Source organism: Cibotium barometz, chromosome 2, assembly GCF_041138505.1.
Source record: "Cibotium barometz isolate CiBa-2024 chromosome 2, ASM4113850v1, whole genome shotgun sequence".
NCBI classification, from domain to species: domain Eukaryota; kingdom Viridiplantae; phylum Streptophyta; class Polypodiopsida; order Cyatheales; family Cibotiaceae; genus Cibotium; species Cibotium barometz.
This window is the reverse complement of record NC_141047.1, coordinates 46,590,458-46,615,160: the sequence shown is the minus strand read 5'-3', so window position 1 is coordinate 46,615,160 and position 24,703 is coordinate 46,590,458. Positions and strand designations below refer to the sequence as shown.

General features: G+C 44.0%; 2 protein-coding genes across 2 annotated transcripts in view; both read right to left on the bottom strand.

Annotated features, from left to right (window-relative positions):
- Nucleotides 1–367: 367 nt before the first annotated feature.
- LOC147641152 (phospholipid:diacylglycerol acyltransferase 1-like) overlaps nt 368–24,703 on the bottom strand; it is a 74,304-nt gene continuing 49,968 nt past the window's right edge. Inside the window, exons 4-6 of the mRNA XM_086818707.1 lie at nt 2,155–2,497; nt 1,813–2,075; nt 368–1,022 (exon numbers count right to left, since the gene is read on the bottom strand). Of these exons, the coding sequence (XP_086674833.1) occupies nt 539–1,022; nt 1,813–2,075; nt 2,155–2,497 (1,090 nt within the window). The 3' untranslated portion in view covers nt 368–538. The remainder of the gene's footprint in view (nt 1,023–1,812; nt 2,076–2,154; nt 2,498–24,703) is intronic.
- On the bottom strand, nt 14,439–17,086 carry LOC147641153 (uncharacterized). Its single transcript, XM_086807948.1, has 3 exons — nt 15,672–17,086; nt 15,261–15,576; nt 14,439–15,130 (listed from the first exon to the last, which is right to left on the bottom strand). The coding sequence occupies exons 1-3, from the start codon at nt 17,084–17,086 to the stop codon at nt 14,705–14,707; spliced, it is 2,157 nt and encodes a 718-aa protein (XP_086664074.1). The 3' UTR covers nt 14,439–14,704.

Sequence of the window (24,703 nt, the reverse complement as noted above, 5' to 3'; positions counted from 1 at the left end):
AGCCACAAGAGAACTAAAGCTTTGTTACACTTGTTAAACTTCAAACAAGAGTAATAGAACCCCACTGTCACTGCATCAAAACTTACACTCCACTCTTTAAGAATCATTTGCTGGGGGATCAAACTCACGACCTTCTAGGTAAGGGTAGATAGGAGTGTATTATCCTCTTGTTTTGAGGAATGGAATCTAAAGGTATTTGTTTGAATTATTATTGAACTATAAACTAGGGGACAAAAAGGGCACACTGCCTAATATTTGTCATTATGTTTAGAAATACGTAGTATAGTGATTGGCCAATGCTCAACTCTCCACAAAAATTTAAGAATGTATATACTGCCGACAGGATACTGCCACAAAGATATCTATATAGCATTAAACTAATCAAGCTTTGAATTAAAATAATGGATAATACTCAATAAAGAAATAAACACAAGAAGATTTTGCAGACTGTATGATCAGACACATTTGCACATGCCATCAATCTATTCAACTTCTATGGCTTAAGGCTTTACATTTGAAGATATTCATGGAAACTGCACTACAATTTCAAAGGAATTCTCTCTGCCCACTTCAAAAGGTCGGAGTGAATCTGATCCCCACCAATCTCTTCTCCTGATGCCCCTGCTGCAACCCTCAAGACATCCTCAATCAAAGCAAAGTTGCCCATGATGTCAACATGTGCACCACTCTGTGTACCACGTCCCTCCAGCAAGTTGGCAGGACGTGCATGGTTATACTCCCTCACAAAAGTTGCAGATCCAGAGGGATTAAACCGTGTGTGGCCACGCCAGCCTTTTGCACACATGAAACCTGCACTAAGAGCTGGAACAGTCTCATCACCATCCACAAACTGGACTCCCCCCCTCAGGCAACCCTCAGAATCACCCTCTGCTGTGGGGTCAATGCGGAACGGTATATGGCAAGTTTCTGGTTGAGGTGACACTTTGTAGATGTACGAACGCTCCGTTAATATGCCAACCCCATAGAGGCAGTAAATTTCCATATCCGGTGCATTTGGCAACCTTCACAACACCAACATATATTAGGATATAGGAACTCTCAAACAACTTGGAGCACGCACATGATTACAGGTCTCTCTTTGGCAACCTCATCAATGTGAAGCAGTGTTAAGAGAAAAAAGATGGCCTCAGAGGACACTGAGTTGAGGTAGTTTCAATTGGGTTGCACCCAAAGGAAGAGAATGTACCACCCTGAGGTAACAAGCACTAGCCACAGCAGGGGTACAAGGCAATATGAACGGATCTGAAAACTCCTTGAGGTGGTCCCCTAGTCTCATAGGTGCTACTCCCTCTTTAGTCGCAACCACAAGACTTAAAAGTAGTTGTTCCACATCAGTTGCATTTCGAGGGGGTCTCCTACACGTGAGTTGAATAAAAATCCTTATGCAAAATTGTAAAGAGGTTAGTGCCCATTTACTCATTTCCAGCATGATAATTCGTTTCCCCAAAAATGTGGGATGGGCACCCCTCTTTCTGTAAAGGGCCTCAAACAATCTAAAAGGGAGGCTTCACAACAGTCCGCGGACAGGCTCGGCCCACAACTTTCCCCGGGCCGACACACAAGCCGGCACTCTATGGGAGTATGATATTCCTCTCACAGGAAGGAACAATTCTGGCTACCTCACAGCCTCAATGCAACAAGACAGCAGCCCCCCAAGTCACAGTTCTTTCTACTAGTTAGACATGCCATCAAACACGTTAATTCCACAAATCGATTCATCTTCCTCTGTGTCATTTCTTCACACTAGCTTGCACATGCAATAGTTTGTTGCAATAAGAAAATAGTGCTTACCATGTCTCTAGAGGATTGGACCAATATTTGAAGTGTTCATATTTCGGATCATTAAGGTCCTCAGCAAGCCCATGTGAAAAGTGAGCATCTCCCCGCTGCATCATTGCAGGAGCAACATATCTAAGAAGTTCTGGGACTACATCTGCAGTGTACACTTGATGCTCTGCAACTGCTTGAATGCTTTCCCAGCTGATTTCATGGTATTCGGTCCACACATCCCCACAAGAAAGATTCGCACTGACTGGGACACCACCTCTTACATTCTGCAGCAAAAAAGAACGCTGTTAAGCTCTTCTTATGTAATCAATCCTCAAAAACAGCCACATTTCCACCCCTGCATACCTTGAAATGTTTCCTTTTAAGCTTTTTCGATGGCAATGTGGCCACGTCCTTGCCAAATGAGAGCAATCTTCCATAGTGTGCCATTGGTTTCCCATGGGGGCCCAGCTCCTTTGAAGTCGATTCTGGATTTAGTGTCAGGCCATGGCCTTTCTCATCATTTTCTTTCTTTTTTGATGAGCATTGAAACCCTTCTTCTGGTGACCAATCAGTCCCTCCCCATATTACTTCACCGCCTTTGGGAATCATAGACATCGTTGAGTCCCAAGACCTTGTCACACGCATGATGTGCTGGAGAGTTTGCAGACCGAACATCTCCGAATCCAACACCCCTGGAGCTATAGCCCTGTTGTGATGCAAACATTAGGACTTGAAAAGCTAAGCAAGAAAATTTGATGACGGTCTTTCGTTGAAGCTCAACCCCACCTTTTGCATTCATCTTACCCATCTTACATTGAAGGTTATTAGACAAGATTAAAGCACAAGGAGAAAGAAAAACTATCATCTTTTTTCTTGTTTAATCCTGCAAACCTTATTTTGTTTGCATGGTTGGACAGGGCACAAAAAATATATCATTTGTTCTTTTTACGGCTTGTCAATTTGATCTATGATTTGACAATTACAATCATTGTTTTTAGCATCAACTAAAGTCCTTGGATCATGCGTAATCCCAAGCTCATGAACAATCATCATCATGGCTCTCAATTTTTTCATGGTGATAAGCATGGTGATTATTCATGAACTTGGAGATAGCATTCTTATCACCATTGGGAAGGGTTGGCATAGCGACTATTCATGAGCTTAGGGACCCCTTCAAAAAAAAGGGATCTGTGGAGGCATGATGATGATCAAACAATAGTCATAACTCTCTTTTTTTCTTTTTCTTTTTCTAGCTACCAAATTTCACCGTCCGTAAACAGCCACCTGTAGGCGCTTATTTATCCACCCGTAGACGATGCCGCCGAGAAAACACCAAGGGGGGGTTTGAACCCAGGACCTCTTGATCCTAGGCGAACACCTTCACCACTTGAGCTATCACCTCATTGGCAATAGTCATAACTCTTTAACTGTAACTCCAATTGAAAAGCCGTAAAAAACACAAAAAATAAAAAATAAAAAAGATCTATCTTTCCTGCTCTATCCAACCATGCAATCAAAATAGGGTTTAATTTTTTTTAAAAACTTTCTAAAAATGTAATCATTTCTCTCGGGACTTTCTCTTGGGGTCCGTGAAAAGGTCTCTAGAGACCCTCAATTTCTCTTAGGACTATCCTAGGAAGCGAAAGGATTCCTATAGACCTTCAAAAAGTAACGAGAAAGAAAGAAAGAAAGAAAATTATATTTATGTACCAAGATAAATCCAGGAACATGCCCAAATTCACCTTTTAAGAACGTGCATGTTATATACTCATGGTAGTCAACCCACAAGACTATATAACTATCAACTCCATTATGCATAGTATGGACTAGATACTACGACATCCCCACTAACGTCATCAGTGCCCAATAGTGGGTGTAGAACTTTGTATCAAGATATGCTCTCACACAGGCACTCCACACACACACACACACACATAAGAGCATATATTCACACAAAGCCCTTCGTACTGAGTTTCTGTGAAACCTCCGGAGATGCAGGGCAAACTCAGCCATAATGAAGCCTAGCACTAAGGAAAGTAGTAAATAGAAAGATATAGTACAGCAAATAAGTAGTTGATAGGACAAATGCACCGCTAAAGATAGAAAGAATAAGCACAATATCAACCGGCCGCAACGCGGACGAAAACTTCACAATGTGAAATCTGCATGTCTGCTAATACGGCTGAATTATATACCTAGATGAATCCAAGAACATGCCCAAATTCACCTTTTAAGAACGTGCATGTTATATACTCATGGTCGTCAACCCACAAGACTATATAACTATCAACTCCATTATGCATAGTATGGACTAGATACTACGACATCCCAACTGACGTCATCAGTGCCCTATAGTGGGTGTACCTTTATTAGGCCTTGTATGAGAAAGAACATTGAGTTATATGTTTGAAAATATTTGGTTTGTCAGATGGTCAAGTTTGATCGACAAAAGCTAGTAGGATTATTGCACCCATTGAATGTTCTATGGGAGAGTATTGCTATGGATTTTATCTTTGGATAGCCAAAGACACGATATAGAATGATGGTATATGGACCTTACTTAGGTTACCAAGAAGATCCACCATGTATGTTGCCGGTTGGACCTTTCAGATCATTGGAGGAGATGTGGACATAATGCCTTCCATGACAGTTTATTGTTGGAATTATGTACACGGTTACCCCCCAGAGGAGCCTGTATTGAAGGATCCACCATGGGCAGAAGAGCCAGAACAGATTGAGTTTTATTCTATGAGAAAAAGAGAAGAAATAATGGTCAGAAAGTTCCTCTTGGAATACGAGAATTATTTGCTATGGGATGCAAAATGGATGCCAGAGAAATACTTCAAGAACTATCCAGATATACTTTGAGCTTATCACGAAGCAGTTGGTCCAGATATATTTGAAGTACAGGCATAGACGTCTTGCCATCAAGACAGATTCAAGAGGAAGAGACTATACCCCTAGCCCTCTTCATTGTATATATATTGGACTGAAATTGATCATTATTCTTCTTACATAATGATTATTTGGACATGCTCTAGTTTGGGTGGCAACGATGCCTGATAGCCCATTTGTATTTGGGTGGCAACGATGCCAAAACGAGATTTGTATATGGGAGGGGGAGGCAACGATGCAAGATGACCCATTGGATAGCAACGATGCCAGATATCTTGGACTTCGCAGTCGAGCAGTCTTAGTGACCAGATGGCCCAGATGACTGTATTGGATTTCTCAATCGGGTGGTCATTGAGACCAGATGGCCCAGATGACTATATTGGATTTCATCGTCGAGCGGTCAATGCGACCAGATGGCCCAAATGACTATTGATGAACTCTCGGGCGGTCCTAGTGGACCAGATGGCCTTGAGTGATAGTCTGAACGGGTTTCCCTCGGGAGCCAGATAGCTCAGTACGGTTTTCGATGAAACCAGACAGGACAATCCATGAACAGGAGGATCATTACTTGTGCACTGCATACGGATGTATGTTTGAATTTCTCATGTATGTTTGAATTTCTCTGAGTTTGTGTGTTGTTTTTGATGCATGGACAATGCTTGGATTTATGGCATGTGATAGTCCATTGGGCTCTAGACTACCTAGCCAGTACGTGGAATACCCAATAGACGCGAATGATGCATACTCGTTTGTTGACTAGGCTCTGTCTAGTTTAAGCAGAAGGTAAGTAAGCATTTATTTTATCTAACACATGTGACACGCCATGAAAACGTACCATCAAGAACAAAGACATTGGTCAAAGGTAAGGCATAGAGATGTTGCCAGATGAGCAAATGACACCGCAGATATGGGAAACGCCCAGATCCACAAGCTCACCGACAGGGCTAGTACTGGGAAATATTTGAAACATATGGATGTACTTGATGTACTTGAAACACATGGATATACATGGAACATATGGATATGCTTGGAACACTTGCAGTTCGCAATTGAGGACAACTACTATATAAGAGGGAGGGAATGTAACTATTTGGCCCTCCTAGCTCTTTTCACATGATGGAACACATGCTCAAACACATGGACACATTGACAAAAGCTTGGGAATACGGATCATAAAGTTGGCTCAAGAAAAAGCACCAGTTTTGGACAAAAAGCAAGAAAAAGCAGAAAGTCAAAATTAGTTGACCGCAAAGCAATGGCATCATTGGAAAGAGGAGACTGAGCCGGATCAAAAAGCTAAAAGCCGCTTTTTCAAAAAGCAACTCCAGGGCCAAAAAGCAAGGCCCTAAAACTAGAAAGGTAATAAATCAAGAACTTTGGTAAAAGATGTGTAATATTTTATTATTATAAAAATATTAAAGCAAAAAGAAAAAAGCAAAGCATGAAGATTGCTTTTGGCAAAAACCAAGGCCCTCCCCAAATATAAAAGAAGCTAGAGCCCTCTTGTTTGGGTATTAAGTGCATGAAGTTTGTGGAGATCATCATCGTCACCGTCATCATCTCCGCCTCCTGCCGCCGCCGCCGAGCTCCGCCGGCCGCCACCTCTGTGCAGCACCTCCGCCTAGCTCCACTGACGCTGCCTCTGATCGCCGCCGCCCACCACCCACAGTGTCAATACCCCAAAGAATCTCCTCGTGGAACACTCCCGGTACAAGACTCAAAACCTACAAACAAACAAATAAACAAGAAGGGGGTGAAGGCCTCACTCACCTCCCAACCATGACAGCCGTAGGCAAGCCCACAATCTTGGTTGTCCCCACCGAGCCACAAGCTGAGCTAACTAGGTTGACGTACCGACCAATCTCTACCTCGCGATATCCCATACCGCCGCCAAGCTACCCTCGCGTGTCTCAAGATTGCTGTCGGCCTCGGCTGCGTAAAGCAGGTGCACGTCTGCACTAGATCCAGGCTCTAGACCATAGAGCTCTCACAAGTCACGCGAGACTCTATATGACTAATGACTAACCTTGGCCACCCTTTTATAGGCTCTTGGCTGGTCATCGGGCATCCACACTTGGGCGCCCGCCCGCCCATACTTGGATGCCCGCCCGTTAGTCTATCCCTAACTCAGCTCGCCAATTAGCCTGCCTAGCTCCAAGCTTCCCCAAACCTCCAAGCTAGTCTTGTGTGCGTGTAGCACACGGTAGATACACACTGTGCACATGACATACTCCCCTTCCTCTAAGAGCTCACTCCTGAGCTCACTAGAAAGCCAGGGTAATCTCTCTGAAGAGTAGTCAATGTCTCCCATGTAGCGTCCTCCTCAACACGATCCTTCCACTTGATCTTGTATTCCGTGATAAGCGTATTACGTAATCTTCTTTCACGAAATCCAAGAATCTTTTCAGGTTCATGTGGAACAAATGTCATGTCCTCGACATCTATGATTTCTTGAGGAGTAACTAACTGGTCTGTTCCACCCGGTACTTCCTTAAGTCTACTGACATGAAATACATGATGAACTTTCACATGAGAAGGCAAATCCAATTCATATGCAACTGAATCAATCCTTCGTGTAATACGAAATGGTCCACAGTATCTAGGGGATAATTTTGGAGATCAACTTGTCCGTAAAGTCTCGGAATCTTTCGGAACTCGCAAATACACCATCTTTCCTTCAAAGAACTCTCTGGGTGAACGATGTCTATTAGAATAAAATCTGTCTCGGTCTTGAGCACTTCTAATAGATTCCTTCGCAACTTGTAACATTTCTTGCATATCTTGCAAAAAATTACGTGCTGCATCATACTGAAGTCCTGAGAATCCTACTGTAACAGGTGATCTAGGTTGAAGACCATACATAAGCATGAAAGGACTAAAACCTGTACTTGTATGCTTAGTACTGTTATAAGCAAATTCTAACATAGGAAGATAATCCTCCCATGAACTCTGTCTTTTGGATACATATGCCCGAAGCATATCCTCCAAAATCTGATTCACTCTTTCAGTCTGGCCATCACATTGAGGATGATCTGAGGAACTCAAATTCAAAGTTGTTTCCAACTTCTCAAAAACAAGTTTCCAAAAATCACTCGTAAACTTAGAGTCCCTATCATTGACTATGTCCTGCGGTAACCCGTACAGTCTAAACAATTGCTCGATAAACTGCCGTGCTAATTGCGTAGCTGTAATAGTCTTCCGGGTCGGTAAAAATCTAGCCATTTTTGTTAAGCAATCTACCACAACCCAAATAGAATCATGGCCTTGATGTGTTCTTGGCAATCCGGTAATAAAATCCATGGAAATGCTTTCCCATTTATTACCAGGGATTTGCAAAGGATGCAACAACCCAACCTGTCTAAAGCGTTCAGCTTTATTTGCCTGACAAATTTGACACTTGAGAACATAATCTTCTACATACCCTTTCATCTTTGGCCAATAAAAAGTGTGTTTCACTAACCTGTGTACCCCAGGGTGTCCAGTAGAAGAGGCATCATGACACTCCTTAAGAATCTTGGACCGAATGTCCGGGATCTGTGGTACACAAATTTTGTCATTACGGAATAGTAAACCATTCCGAATCATCATAAAGCTCCTTCTCAAGGGTTGGCCAACGAGATTGAGTGTCGTCTAGCTTTTTACTTTCAAAAGCAACAGATCTACCATCTTGCAATAGAGCAACCCCGATGGCATAGTCACTGGCATCAGTTTCAAGAACATAAGGCCGACTAGGATCGGGTAATGCTAAGATAGGTGCTTCCTTGATTTTATCTTTCAAAAGTCTGAAGGGCATATCCAAATCGTTATTCCAAGTGATAGGCTGATTTGACTTACGTCCACGGCCTTTCAACAAGTCGGTCATCGGTAGTGTGAGCTGAGAGTACTCCCGCACAGATTTCCGAAGAAAAACAACAAAACTGAGAAAAGAACGAAGTTGTTTCACTGTTCGCGGTATAGGCCAGTCCAGAACCTTCTGAACTCGGTCATAGTCAATGCTCAATCCATCTCTAGTGATCTTGTGTCCCAAGTAAATGATGTCTGTCATAAAAAACTCACATTTACTTAATTTAGCATATAGTCGATTCTGTCTTAAAATAGATAAGACAATCGTGAGGTGTCTAACATGATCCTCAAGAGTACGACTATATATCAAAATATCATCCAGGAACACCACCACAAATTTCCCTAAATGTTCACGAGAAAGATCGTTCATCATTTACTGGAAAGTGGCTGGAGCATTGGTTAACCCAAAAGATAATACGAGAAACTCGTAATGGCCATACCTAGTCCGAAAGGCGGTTCTTTCGACATGCCTTTCATGAATACGTATCTAGTGATAGCCAGTACGTAAATCTATCTTCGTGAAATATTTCGCTCCTGCTAACATATCAATCAGGTCATCTGATCTAGGGAGGGGATAACAGTTCTTAATTGTCAGCTTGTTCAATCTCTTGTAATCTATACACATTCTCCAGGTGTTGTCCTTCTTTCTCCTAAGCAACACAAGTGCACCCCAAGGTAATTTTCTTGGACGGATCTGGCCCATCCTCAAATAATCTTCGAGTTGTTTAGCCAACTCATCTTCCTCAGCTTGGCTCATCCTGTAAGGTGGAATACGGACAGGATGAGCACCAGGGATCAAGTCAATACGATGATCTACTGCCCTTTCAGGTGGTAAACCCGTTGGCAGTTCCTTAGGAAATACATCTTGAAACGAATCAAGTATCTGCTGTAATTCTTTGCTTTCAAACACACTTAATTCATTGACATCCATGGAAGATATGAGAAATGAAAAAAGTAGAATCAATACACAATGAAAAGCGGTATATAAAGAAGAATCCATTATATTTCCAAAATCAACTGTATTTACAAGAGGTCCCTGAGAGGGATGTATACAATCACCTAAAATACTATACTGGGTGTTCCTATGTTGAAAAGAAAAAATATGACTAGACCAATCTATCTGGACTTGAAGAGTCTTAAACCACTCAATCCCTAATAACAAGTCTACATTTTCTAGGTGCATAACATAGCATTCCAGAGTATCTTTGTAGTCCTGAATCTGGATTGGTAGTATCTCCACCTTTCGATCCCATACTTGCCTTCCCGCAGGTAGGCATACCTCATAGGTATGATCGCTGGGTGTCATATCAAGACATGCTGAAAGGACAAGAGTCCTTGGTGCTAGGCTTGATGCAGGTCAAGAGAAGAGTAAGGATGAGGGATCCTCTACTCATTCCCGCTTTGCTCCAAGAAGACATGTCCGTTCTCGTGTTGAGCTTTCCACTCATTTGGAGAGTGTGACTCAAGAGAGAACGAAGAGGGATCGTGAATCTTCATCGCGGCATCATCATCATACAGATGAACAGGATGTACATAGGGATGCATATAGAAAGAAGAAGCCTCGAGAGTTCAAGTCCGGTGACAAGGATGTAAAGTTTGAAAACTTTCAGGGACGGATGGACTCTACCAAAGCAACTTGCTTTCATTAGACAATTTGAGATAGCTTTTTGCAATGAAGACTTTTCGGAAAAGTCTATGCTCAGGCATGTGGGAATGCATCTCAAGGATACGGCAAGTGATTGGTGGCTTGCAAAAATACTTGATAGAAGTGCTGCCTCAACTTGGTCTTCTTTCAAAATTCAGTTTTATGATCAATTCTTACCACCAAACTTTGCAAAGGATGTACGCAAGGAGTGGGATTGGCTGTCCCAAGATGAGGGAGAGTCCGTTGCTTCATACATAGCAAAGTTTTGGAAAGTTCTTCTCAAGGTTACTCCCTTCATGAAGATTGGAGAGGACGAGAAGAAGAGAAAGTTTGAATCGGGGCTCCATCACATCATTCAACAAAGCTTGGGAGTGTACCCAAATAAGACCATACAAGAGCTTATACACTCAGCCATGATTGCGGAGAACTTACACATAAAAGCACCCACAAATAAGTCATTTGCAGGTCAAAACAAGAGCAAATTCAGGACTGGTTATGACCAGAAAAAGGGTGGACAGCCACCTAAGAATGCTCCCAAAGATGGCCGAGATGCAAAGGATGACTCCGAAAAGAAGCCGGGGGGTAAACGCCACAATTTTGGGCTCTCAAAACAGCAATTGGAAGAGTACAGGAAGGCTGGAAAATGCTTTAAGTGTGGCAGTAAAGATCATATATATCCTAAATGCCCACAGAATCCTAAGAATGCTGAGCCTAATGTGCAAAAGCCTCTTGTGAATGTTGTACCCGATGTGCAGGGTAATACAGGGCATGAGCCCAAGAGTAGAGTCATATGCAAGGCATGGGGCAAATTGAAGGATCAGCCCGCTTTGTTTCTTTTTGATGATGCTTCCACAGATAACTTTATATCCGTACAAATGGCTGCCGCCATAGGTCTCAATGTGGAAGACATGGGAATGCAAATGAATGCAGATGCCGCCTTTAAGGGCAAACAGGTTGATGTAGCTCCGGTCATTGGTAAGCTCCGTGTACAAATACAGGACTACCTCGACTATGAGAGCTTTCTAGTGGCTCCTCTTACAGGTTGTGATGTTTTGTTGGGGATGCCCTGGCATCACCGTTTAGAGCCTGTTAAGGCTTACAAAGAGAAGAAAATCAGCTTTGTACATAGAGGCCGTGAGCACTCTATAGATGCTGGTACTACTGGAAGTACCATACCTCTTGTAAGCCATGTACAAATTAATAAGGCAATAAAGAAATCAGCTTGTTCTTACTTGGTTTTTGTACGTGATACCATTGAACATTCTAGTGTTGATGTTAGTACATTAGATCAAGACAAGCTTAACTTTTTGAATGAGTTCAAAGATTGTTTTGCAAATGCTTTGCCAGCAAGTTTGCCACCAGAGAGGCCGGAAGATCATTGCATAGATCTAATTCCCGGTAGCTCTCCACCTAATAGGCCACCATACAGGGTGAGTGCTAGTCAACAAGAAGAGATTATGGCACAGGTGAATGAACTTTTGGAAAAGGGTTTGATTCGACCTAGTTCCTCGCCATATTGCTCGCCGGTACTTCTTGTTCAAAAGAAGGATGGTACTTACAGGATGTGTGTTGATTACCGTGCCCTCAATAAGATAACCATCAAGAATCGGTTTCCCATTCCGCGCATTGATGACATCTTGGACAAGCTTGAAGGTTCGGCATGTTTCAGCCGAATAGACCTCAAGAGTGGGTATCATCAAGTGAGAGTGGCACCTCAAGATGTACACAAGACTGCATTTAGGACAGCCTTTGGTCTTTATGAGTTTTTGGTGGTGCCTTTTGGCCTTACAAATGCACCCGCTACCTTCAACAGGATGATGGACAGGGTGTTTAGAAAACATAGAAAGTTCACAGGTATATTCTTTGATGACATTATTGTATTCTCAAAGAATGAAGCCCAACATCGTGAGCACCTGGCTATTGTGTTTAAAGAGCTTAAGGAAAATCAGCTCTACATAAATGCAAAAAAGAGTGAATTCTTCCTCCCAGAAATTCACTATCTTGGTCACATTGTATCAAAGGATGGTGTGCGCATGGATCCCGCAAAGATACAAACCATGCAAGAATGGCCAGAGCTGAAATCAGTCCATGAAGTGAGGAGCTTCCTTGGTTTATGTGCGTACTACAGGAGGTTCGTCAAGCATTTTGCTTTTATTGCCGCTCCGTTACATGACTTAACGAAGAAGAAAGCAATCTTTAAATGGACACAAGAAGAGAGAGATGCCTTTCAAAAGTTGAAGACTGCAATCATCTCGGGACCGGTACTCATTATTCCGGATTTGCACAAACCTTTTGTTGTGGAATGTGATGCAAGTGGGGACTGCATAGGGGCTGTTTTGAACCAAGAAGGACATGCCATTGCCTATGAGAGCAGACGCTTGCAACATGCAGAGCTTCACTTACAGGTTTATGAGAAGGAGTTGTTGGCTGTAGTTCATGCCCTTACTATTTGGAAACACTATCTTTTAGGGGCTGATTTTATGGTCAAAACTGATCATCAAAGTTTGAGATACTTTTTGACTCAAAGTAAGCTCTCAGAGAAGCATATGAGATGGGCAAATTTCCTCTCAATGTTTCATTTTCAGATTTTACACACTCCAGGGAAAAAGAATGTGGTGGCGGATGCCTTATCTAGACGACCACAGGTTCATGCTATTACACTTGCATACCATGAGGACTTATCGGATATGCGTAATACTTATCATCTGGATGAGGATTTTGCACATGTATGGGCTGATTTGCAAGAGGGTATTGCTGTCCCATCTTATGTCATAAGAGATGGATATCTCATGATGCAAAATCGTATGTGTGTGGTAAAGAACCTTCGCCATAAGGTTATGGATGAGTGTCATGCTCCTCCATATGCAGGTCATAGAGGCATTTTGGCCACAGCACAAGCTTTGGAGAGGTATTTCTTTTGGCCACATATTCGCAAAGATATTGAAGCATATGTACGTGAATGTATGGTATGTCAAAAGGTCAAGTTTGACCGACATAAAGCACCTGGATTGCTTCAGCCTTTGCCTATACCAAATGAACCATGGGAAAGCATTGCTATGGATTTCATTATGGATTTGCCAAGGACGCCACAGGGAAATGATGCTATTTGGACCATTATTGACAGGTTTAGCAAGCAGGCACATTTCATTCCCGTGCGCAAGACAATAAAGCCAGATCATATGGCTAGGATGTTTTTGGCACAGATATTCAAACACCATGGCATGCCTAAATCTATTGTGGGGGATAGAGATCCTAGAACCACAAGCTTATTTTGGCGCGCATTATTTGACAATATGGGTACAAAGCTGAACTTCTCATCAGCTTACCATCCACAGACAGATGGGCAAAGTGAAATAGCAAATTCAGCCGTCCTCGACTTGCTGAAATCTTATGTATCCGACCGCAAATCGGATTGGGAGAAGTATTTGCCACTTGTGGAGTTTGCCTACAACAATACGGTACATACTTCTACGGGCAAGGCGCCCTTTGAGATTATCTATGGCAAGGTGGTACTACCACCCATCCTTCGTACAAAGGATGAGATTTTTGCAGCAGATGAGTATGTCAGAGACTTGGATACTGCATTTGCACAGGTACGGACAGCCATAGAGAGGTCTCAAACCAAAAATAAAAAGGCAGCTGATAAGCATAGAAGGGATGTACAATTCAAACAAGGTGATTGGGTCTTGCTGAAATTTGAAAAGACATGCCTTCGGAAGAGGCCAGGGAAAGAGGGAAAGTACCCTAAGCTTTCCAACAGGTACTATGGACCTTTTCAGATCTTGGAGAAGATCAATGATGTTGCATTTCGGCTTGTACTCCCAGATCATTGGAACATGCATAATGCTTTTCATGTGAGCCTATTGAGGCCTTATGTGGGACCGACCATAGTTGCCACACGTTTTTTGAAACGCGTTTTTGAAACGTGTTTGAAACGTTTCAAAAACGTTTCAAACAAATTTCCAAAAGTTTTTTAAAAGTTTTTTTCAAATTTTTTTTCAGGTGTTTTTTCCAGGTTTTTTTTAGGGGGGTGTCCATAAATTTATGTTTGGTACAGTTTAATGCTAAAATCTACATTCAACTTTCATATACATGAATCATGATACATCATGAATGATGAATCCATGATTCAAATTTCATACTGAATCCTGATTCTTAATACATCATACATGATTACAATTTACATCATACAATGATCATACATGTAACATGAATCATGATACATCATACATGATACATGGCAGTCTTCAGGAATCAGGAATTAGATCATAGATGGCAAAAACCCATATAATTATTAATAGCATAACCAGTTTGAAGTTACAAGTTACAACTTACAACATACTAAGCAACATACTAAGCACTAGTGAATAGTGTCAAATGATAAATCTGAAATCTGAAATACAGATGTCTGTACCGAAAGACCAAATACAAAAACTCTGAAAAAACAAATGGTCTCCAATGTCTGGAGTCTGGACTCTCAACTCTAGACTCAAGTGTCAAGAGTCAAGAGTCACTAGTAGTAACTAGTAACTACTCAGCATCATCCTCCTCTGAGGAATGTGAGTCTGTGTCGTAAGAAGATGAAGCCTCAGCCTCAGCCTCAGCACTCGTAGATGCATGATCTGCTGATGTCGGTGCCCGTGATCGTGTCATAGTAGCTGGTGCCATCATCTCCTCATATAGCATGGCATAGATGTCGCGCTCCTCAGCAGGGATCTCTGGTACGTCCTTCACTTTCTCTATGTCGATCTTGTCGACATTCACTTGGCGCGGCTCAATGGGATTGCCTTGCTGCTCAATTAAACGGAGGTTGCAATGACAATACACCAACCGTTCTAATTGAGCAGTGGACAATTTGTTCCTCTTCTTTGTATGGAAGAGGGCCCATGTGCTCCAGTTTCTCTCACATGGACCAGAGCTGCAATCCTGTGAGAGGACTCGTAATGCAAGGCGTTTCTGTCAAAAGATAACAGAAAACTTTATAAATAATAAGAAGAAACAACTTATATAAGTTGTAAGTACTAAGTTGTTACTTCAAAGTGCAAACTTATTACATGTAAGTTGTAACTTGTCAGTGGGCACTTACCAGAACTGGAGTACCGATGCCATATTTCTCCCACCAAGAGACTGGCTGAAGCTGAGTCTCTCTCAAAACTGCAGTGGCTCTCCCAAAGGCATGACTCCCATTCCGAAATACTAGGAGCTCATCCTCTAACTTCCTGAGGAGCTGAACATCACCTCCAGTCCAGGTCTGGATGTAAGACTGCCATCCCTCTTCTAGCTCCTCATTGTTGAACTGCTCCTCATTCCGCCATAGTGGGTGTAGTATATGGGCAACCGCATGGATTGGCCTATGAAACCAATCCCATCTACGGTTCCACACCTCCCTGATGTCCTGGATCCTGTTCAACGACACTTGGAAGCATGGAATTAATATCAATGTATAATGTGGCCACTGGCAACTAAAAGAACAACAATGACATACAATGATACATACCTCTCAGCTGATAGTATAGTGCATCGATCTAGGGCCTCTCCAATGCGGTCCATGAACTCATATAAGAGTCCAAGGGTGCTGCCCTCCATGTCCGTAATGCGAAGCACACTATATATAGGCTGAGTGGCCGTGACAAGTGCAAGGGCCTCAGCCCACCAAGTGTCTCGCATTACCGCGCGCACAAATGCTACTGCCTTGGGATGCTCTCTATCATCCCATGCCATCCACTCCTGAGAGACAACAGTGCGGAGTAAACCTGTACGGACCCGCACAAGCCTCTCAACCACAATGAGCATGTAAGCAAACCTGGTGTTTGAGGGCTTCAACAACTCCAAATCACTGTGTGCACGAAACATAGCTAAAACCTTTGGCCTCTTGGTGACAAACTTCACCATGCTCCGAGAAGTACTAAAGAGGTCGGCAATCCACCCAATTTTGGCCACATCCTCTATCAAGAGGTCCAAGCTGTGTGATGCACATGGAGTCCACACTATCTTTGGAAACTCATCCTCTAACATCCTGCCCATAGATACACAATTTGACCCATTATCTGTAACTACCTGCACTATGTTCTCTGGGCCAATCTCTAGCACTGCCTCACGCAAATGTCTCCATATGAATGCTCCAGTAACAACTGTACCTGGAACCGAGGCATCAATGGCACGCAAAAACATTGTGCCCTTACAACAGGACACCAAAATGTTATATACATTTCTCTTTCTCATGTCTGTCCAGCCATCACAAAGCAATGTGCATCCATATTTCTGCCAGGTTGCCTTCAAAGGCTCCATCTCAAGCTCCACTGCCTTCTTCTCCTTCCTTAAGTGGGTTTTGCGAAGGGACTCATAAGATGGACCCTCCCACTCATACCCAATGCGGCTGATAGCTTTAATGGCCTTCTTCCAACGAGGAGTACGCACGACGTGAAATGACAAAGCGCATTGTATAAACAACTTTGTCAATTCACGTGTGGCCTCCTTGACAGCTTGCTTTTGTATGCCTGCTTTAATGCCTGCCCTCTTTAGAGAAGGCACGGTGGGCAATGAAGATCTGTGGGCTACAGGAATGGAGCTAGACCCACCTGCTTGACTCTGCAAATCATCCTCTGTCCTAGCTCTTTTGGACACATCACCTACAGAATCTGTATCCTGTACATCATCATCAATAGGCTGAATTCCCTTTGCTGCTTCATGTTCTCTCTTCCATTGCTGAAGAGACGCTACAACCTCTCTTGGTACTTGACTGCAAGGGCCAATGCCTTCCCCTCTTACTCCTGTAAAATGGGCCTTTACCCTAATAATAGACCCACCTGACACTTTGGCACAAAAATTGCATTTCCACCTTTCTGTGCCTGAACCCCCATATCTGCTCACAGGAGTTACGTGGTTCCACATGGCATCCTTAGCCCGAGGCATGATGAATGAATGAAGAAATTTGGGCAACCTGGCAAGAAATGCCCAAATTTCAAATCTGAAATTTGGTCCAAAATCAGAAAAAATCAGCATTTAGGGTTATTAAAAACCTGAGAAGCAGGGTGCGTAGGGGCCGGAGGAGTAGGCTTGGTGCGTAGGCAAGGTGTGCATGCACCAATGTAGGCAACCTGGCAAAAAATGCCCAAATTTCAAATCTGAAATTTGGTCCAAAATCAGAAAAAATCAGGATTTAGGGTTAGTACAAACCTGTTACCTACGGTGCGTAGGGGCCGGGGGAGAAGGACTGGTGCGTAGGTAGGGGTGCAAGCAAACCTGGAAGACTTCAAAGGCTGGAAACGTCTCTTTCAAGCGTCACTTTCAAAACTGAAATGCCAGGAGATACTGCATCGTACGTTTTCTATCATAAAAAAAAACTGGCCCAGCAAAAAAACGCGTTTCAAACGTTTGAAACGTTTGCACGTTTCAAACGAGTAGCCTAAAGTTTGAAACGCGTTTTTTTGCAACTATGGGACCGACACCGTTTGAGCCGGTTTTGGAAGACCCACCCGAGGTGGATGAGCTGGAAGAGATTCTTCAACCTGAAGAGATTGTTTTTCACAAGGAACGAAAGCTTGCGGGAGGCAAACTTGTTCGTAGGTACCTTGTGAAGTTCAAGAATTATTCAGCTTTGGATGCGAAATGGATGAATGAGGCCTACTTCGAGGATTACCCAGATCTTTTGAAGGCCTATCTGGAGTCTTTTTTGCGGTCAACTGATTAGAAGCCGGGGGGATGTCACAAATCCCTATATTCTAGGGACATGCGGATGCGTGTCAGGCCTAGAAACATGCGGATGCATGTATGTATTATACCTGGGCATGTGTATGGATCATATGAGTGGATGCATATGAGTCCAAGGACATGGCAGGACATTTGTGGACTTTCGGGCGGTGCCCGTGTGGATTCCGGCCATGCACACATGGTGTGTTATGATGGCAGGCGAAATATTTTCAAGTACAAGAATGATGATAGGTGGTTCTCCAAGTTTACATGTGCACAATGCATAAATGATGCATGCCATAACTTTATTTTACTTTGTGTGACATTGTCTTGCTGCCTGGACAATGCTTGTTATTTTGGCTTGTGAAGCCCGAGGGACCGGGGACGCCCGGGCACCTTGTGGACACGTGTGTGCACTCCTGCTTGGGCCTAAAATTGTGGGCTTATGGGTTTTGCAGGTGGTAAGTGCGTCCACACTCAATTTACAGCTTATTTCATTTACTACTAAAGTTTATTGATTTGCAGGTCCACACTCATTAGTAAGTGGCCGGACAACTTATAATGCGTTCGCATTTGGTTGGACCAAAATTAATGAAGTCCGGACAGCTTACGGCCATTTCCCATTTGGTTGGACCTAAACTTATACAAACAGGACAAATGGAGCACTATGGGCTGGACACCTACCTGGACACCTTATGGGGACACTTGTCAGCCTGTATGTGAACCCACCAAGCCCCATAGGTGGCACTGGAGAAAGGCGCCCCCTTCAAGAGGCCATTTGGGCTGTTTTATTCATCATTCAACACATTGGAGAGCTGATTGAAGCTTTGGGAGTTGCTACAAGGCTGGTTGCTTGCTTCCCGGACTCACACAAGCTTGGATATCGATCCCCACACTCTTCTAAAGGGCTGGTTGGTAAATTTCAGACCTATATTTTCCGGTTATTGCGAGTTTTGGGCTGGTTTCAGGTGTCCAAAGTCAACTTGGACAGTGCAGGACAGCTCTAGGGACCTCCACAGGGCTGTAGGACCCTTTACAGGTGGAATTCTCGCGATAGAAAGTTGCTGTTTTGGATTGGTTATTGCACAAAACAGGCCGGACAGCAATGGAATATGTGAGCATGGATGTGTCTCAAGGTTTCCTGGTGTAACAGGTGCTTAGGGCAAGCATTGGGAACACTTGCTCGCGGAGAACACAGGTTTCTGGATCAGTTTCTCGCGTGGAAACAGGGCCTAAAGATCCATTTACATCCTGTGCAGGGCGGAGTACCTGTAAGGATTGTGATACTCTTGTGCAGGGCGGATGTACCTATGAAGAGGCTTGTGCAGGGCGGATGTACCTGTGTGTAGGGAGGATGTACCTACAGATTCTCTTGTTTGAAATGTATTCATTCATGATGTATTTGGAAGAATCAGGTGCAGGCTGGTGGTGAATCCCCAGGCACCCATAATCTTGTACTTTGCAGACTCTTTTGGTAATATAACCTAAAGGGGGGGGGTCAGCCTATCATCGGCCCCTTTATGTGGTGTACTGTCATTTTCAGCTTTGTGGTTGTAATGCTCAAGTGTTAAGTGCTCAGAATCTTGTTCACATTTATACGATTCCAATACACGCGTCCGCCTCCCGTTACACATTGTGGTAAGACTATGGACGGGATGAGTTCCTAGTTCATTGTCAGAGGACTTTGGAGGTCATGTGTTGACAGTTCAATGTTCAGGAGATCTCTTGGACGTGTGTGTTCGCAGTTCAACGAATGGGGGATCATGAATGTGGAGTTGTCTACAATTCATTATTCTATGTGGCAGCTGAAGCTCAAGATGGCATTTTCTTGTGAAGACAGGTTGATTGGTGCATTTTCCGAGGTGTACTCAGTAGTTGCAAATGCTGAGGTGTCCATGGTTGCATCGTCATCGACTTGGCTTTCCCATCTATGCCCACTATGAGCTGCAGAGGGCGTGTTAAAGTTATGCATCTCATGTGGGAACCACCTTTATAGATAATTAACTAATTATCATGTATAGGTCGGTCACCCTTGTGAGAGCATATAAATAAGCTCTATACCCACCATTGTAAACAAAAAACTTCATTGCTAATTAATATCAAGCTTGTTCGGCTATCTCTCTCTCTCTCTCTACTTGTGCGTGTGTGTAACGCTTCCGTGACAAGATTCTTGACAGAATCATGACACTAGAGTCTATCCTGATTCCTGATCCTCTTCTGCCACATGAGAGGGAGAAGAAGCACCATCATCATCATCATCGGAGTCATCATCCTCCTGCTCTTCAACATCAACATTCACTTGAGCATTAATGGTTGCATTCCCCACAATGTCCTCATCATCCTGAGGCTCTTGAAGTTATTGCATAATAATCAACCTTTCATCATCTTTCTCTTTGTTGATCATCTCCATGGTAACCTCCATTTTCTCAAACCCTCTTGCCTTGATTTTAGAAATGAGCCTAACGTTTGTGTATGTAAACCAACTTTTCTGTGTTGGAGAGCGTAACATATTCCTTCTTTTTGTGTGTATGAGAGAGAAAGTGCTCCAATTCCTCTCACATGGGGCTGCACAACTTCCTTGAGAAAGCACACAAAGAGCAAGCTGCTGCAATTTTGGTGTACTTGCTCCAAATGACTCCCCCCATTTTGTTGCTTGGTGCATTCTTTTCTCTTCCTTTGCAATTTCACGAGCGAAGGAGCCCCCTCAGATCTATATGCATCCAACTCATTGTACCCACTCCAACGCTCTATGACAGTCATCCAACTCATTGTACCCACTCCAACGCTCTATGACAGTCATCCATCCATTTTGCACCTCCCCATCAGCTTCTTGGCCCTTGCCTCTCCAAATGGGATGCAACACAAAACCTACAGCATGCAAGGGTGAATGCAGAATGTCCCATCGATCTACACAAACTCTTGACTTCGGCAAGCTTGTCTACATCAACACCATCCAAACTTTGAATCTTCTCCACCATGCGATCTGTGAGCTCGTAAATAGGCCCCATGGTTGCAGAGGGGGGCTGATTATGAGGGATGACATTCAGGAGGCACTCACTGAGTAGTGGTTCACACATTTCGAGCCAGCGCCCCACGGTGGATGGGAGCCTTTACACAATTGGAGATCCTGATTGCTGTCACAGCTTGCACTGAGGATGGTAGATGCCTCTACTATGAGATACAGGATGAGGGCTGACTTCAGAGAGTGGAGGCGGAGTCGCCTTTGGTTGCAAAGTGCACCTTTCAGAGGATACGGGTAGTGGCCGACGCTTCTCGGAAGTGGCATATTGATCCAGATCCTGCAGATGTGGACTCTGATTGGCGCATATGGGCATATGCTGCGCGCCCCTTGGCCCGGCTCCAGTGGGACCCTGGCGAGTACGAGTGGCATGATCCTTATGCGTCTCTTGAGGCCACAGAGATCACCTTTTTCCAGTACACTGTTCGGCTGGGGAGGCATATTGTGACTGCAAGGAGGATGGTCTCTCCAGCTGCATCGGAGCATTGGCGGCTACAGGGACTCTCACGGGAGTTCCTGGAGGATTTTTGGACCAGGCTCTGGGCTAGCCGACAGGCATGCAGGATCTCGACTTTTCAGTGGCTGGTTGCCCACAGGGGCTCTGCAGTTGGCACCTGGCTTGTCTACAGTGGCCTTCCGTCGGCCTGCGTCCGATGCGGCCACCCATTGGAGACACAGAGGCATTGCCTATGGGACTGTCCACAGGGACAGCAGATTTGGCTGAGGATGCTGCGCATTTTGGCCCCCCTCTCTTCAGAGGGCATGTATACGTGGGGAGCCGCTGCTTGGTCGACTTCGTCAGGGCCTGCTCTGGGATACGAGACGGAGCAGGACAGCCAAGCCCCATGGTTGCACCTTCCTTGTCAGCTGTTCGGAGAATCTTCAAGATGGGTGAACATATCTTCACAATCAATTTGGCATCTTGCCAAAAAGAGTTTCCCAAGATGATACTAGTCACTTCTAATGTGCGTTAAGTCTTCCATGAGACCCACACATCACTAACCACCAACCTCCTCAACCCATTGTAGACCCTGTCATCTAACAGATTTGCCAGCACTATAAACATGTATGCAAACCGTGTTTGAGCTGGCTTAAGGAGCTCCTTCGTACGATGCTTTCTAAACATAGCCAGTGCCTTTTGCTTTCTTGTGATGAAAGTCACAATCTTCTTGCCTTTCTCCAAGACTGGAGAAATCCAATCCAACTGGCCAATGTCCTCAAATAACAAGTCCAAGCAATGGCATGTGCAACAAGTATAAAAAATACTTGGCCACTCTTGCTCTACAAGGTCTCCTACACACACACAATTGGAGGCATTGTCCATGCATACGTGCAAAACATTTGTAGACCCAACCTCAAGGATGACATCTTTCAAGATGCCAAATATGTACTTCCCTGACTTGTATTGGCCACTAGTGTCCACAGATTTCAGGAACACTGTGCCATGGATGGAAGAGGCAAGTACATTGATAATAGGCCTTCGCCTAGTGTCCAAGCAGCCATCACACACAATAGAGCAACCATACCTCTTCCACTTATCCCGCACCCCCATCAAATCTTTGTCCACACATTTGACTTCATCCTGTAATTCTTTGACACGAAGTGCCTCATAAGTTGGTGGCTTGAAGCTGGATCCCACATCTCCAATGGCCCTTACCATATCAAGAAAGTAAGGGCTTTGCACCTTAATGTGTGGGATGTCCTCTACATAAAAAAACCTCCTAACAGCCATAGTTGCATTCTTTCATGCTTGCAACTGCCATGCATTTGCCAAGTTTCCCTGCATTTGACTACTCTTAGAGACTTTCTGTCTCTTGGTTGTAGTCCTTGCACCATCACCAATAAAGGAGGAGCCACCTGTGTCCCCTGAGTCTGCAACACTAGCATCAATATCACTCTCTGATATCCTGAAGGAGTCAAGCCCACATTCAATCTCCTACATGCATCCTTTGCAGCTTGGGGAGACTAGGACATTTGCCAACACCATGGCCAGTAATACATAAGATATGGGCCCTTATGCGCAATGGCCCTACATTCCACTCATGTCCACAGTACTTGCATTTGCAGCCAAACATACCCTTGCCATTTAATTTTACAATAGTCACATGCTCCCATTCGAGGCCTTTAGGTATTCGCATTTTAATGCCTATGTATCTCCGGAGTCCAAACCTAGAAAAAAAAAACCTGAATATCAAGCACCATATTTGGGCAAAATCCCAAATCTGCAAATTTTACAAAAGCCCCAAAACTCCTGCATCAGAGACCAGGGTGATGGGTCCTGAGCACTAACTCCTGTAAATGTAAAAAAAGCCCCAAAACTGCAAACTGCCTCCAATGCCCACTACCCAGGCGGGTGCAGCAGCTCCCAGCCACTTGCAACTTGCAAGATGCAGCTTGGGCCCTGCACATACAGGCTGTCAGGCTGTACAGGCCTAGCAGGTACAGGCCATACAGTCCTAGGCCTTGGCAGAGTGGCAGCCTGCAAGTACAGGCCATACAAGCCAGGTGGCAAATGTGCAGGGGCCCTGGAGGCTGGAGCGCTAGACGGCTAACGAACAGACTGCAGTATTAAAAATAAAATAAAACTTCAAAGTTCAAGTCTCTTCACAGGTTCACAGGTGACGGCGCACGCTTATCGAGAACTTGAGAAGCGAAACTTGAGAGTTGAAGTCATGACTAACCAGTCGTGGGAGTGTGTGGCGAGCTGCAACCAGCAGTGGGCACGGAAAAACAAGCGCAAAAAAAACGTACTTCGAATTACCCAAAAAAAAAAACGATTCGTGTATGTTTGGAACTATGACCGAGACTAGGAGGTAGGTTCATCACAAAATCAATTGAAATGCCTTAAAAAGGTCCTTCACGAATGGGTAAAGGCTATAACAACCCTATCGTCTTCCCACGAGGAGCTTTCACTTTTTGACAAACCTCACAGTGTTGCACATGAGTGAACACATCTCGCCTCATTCTTGGCCAATAAAACTGCCGCTCTAACTTCTCCAAAGTCAAGTTCATGCTCTTGTGACCACCGGTGGTGCATCATGGAGAAGAGCTGCCCTGAACAACTTCATGACACAAAGGTGGCCTTTGTAGAAAAGCCAACCATCCCGTATCAAAAAGTGGCCTGGTCCTGTGGCATCCAATGCATGTTCCCATTGTGTACCGAATTTCTCAGAATCCGCATACATGTGCTTCATATCAACCAAAAAGATCTAGTTTAGTGATCTGAATCGTAGTCACTATTCCCTTTATGCTCAAAGCATCAGCCACTGGATTGGCCTTTCCTCAAAGGTACTCGATCATGCCACCAAATTTCTGAAAAATTTGGTTCCAGCGATGCTGACTCACTCCACTATGCACTTAGCATTGTTTGAATCTAGTGCAATGTATAACGGTCAAGGCAAACCTCGAAGTCTCGCCCATAAAGGAAATGCTTCCAATGATTCAGGACTTGAATCACTACGAGGAATTCCCCATCACAGACTGAGTATTCTTTTCTCGGGTAGCAACTTACGAGATATGTAAGCTACTGGATGGCCATTCTATTGTAAAACAGCTCCAATTGGGATGTTACTCGCATCGGTGGTTACTTGAAACGGCTCATTCCACGAGGCTAGCGCTAGACAAGAAGCATCTGACAAGGCCACCTTGAGGTTCTTGAATGCCTCCAAAGCTCATGGAGTCATTCGGATCCACTGCCTTCTAGTCTTCACACCCTTACGCACATCTGTAAGATCCACCGAGAGGTCAGAGAACTTGTGGCTGGGTAAGTCAGATGCCCTCGGCACTGATTATGTATCCAAGGTAGTGAACCTCGAACACAT

What these genes read in the sequence shown, in the direction of transcription:
- LOC147641153 (XM_086807948.1), bottom strand. Translation starts at nt 17,086, where the DNA reads ATGCCTCGGGCTAAGGATGCCATGTGGAACCACGTAACTCCTGTGAGC. An exon ending in ACTATACTATCAGCTGAGAG is followed by an intron (nt 15,577 to 15,671) that starts GTATGTATCATT and finishes GTCGTTGAACAG; the next exon opens with GATCCAGGACATCAGGGAGG. An exon ending in GCATCGGTACTCCAGTTCTG is followed by an intron (nt 15,131 to 15,260) that starts GTAAGTGCCCAC and finishes ATCTTTTGACAG; the next exon opens with AAACGCCTTGCATTACGAGT.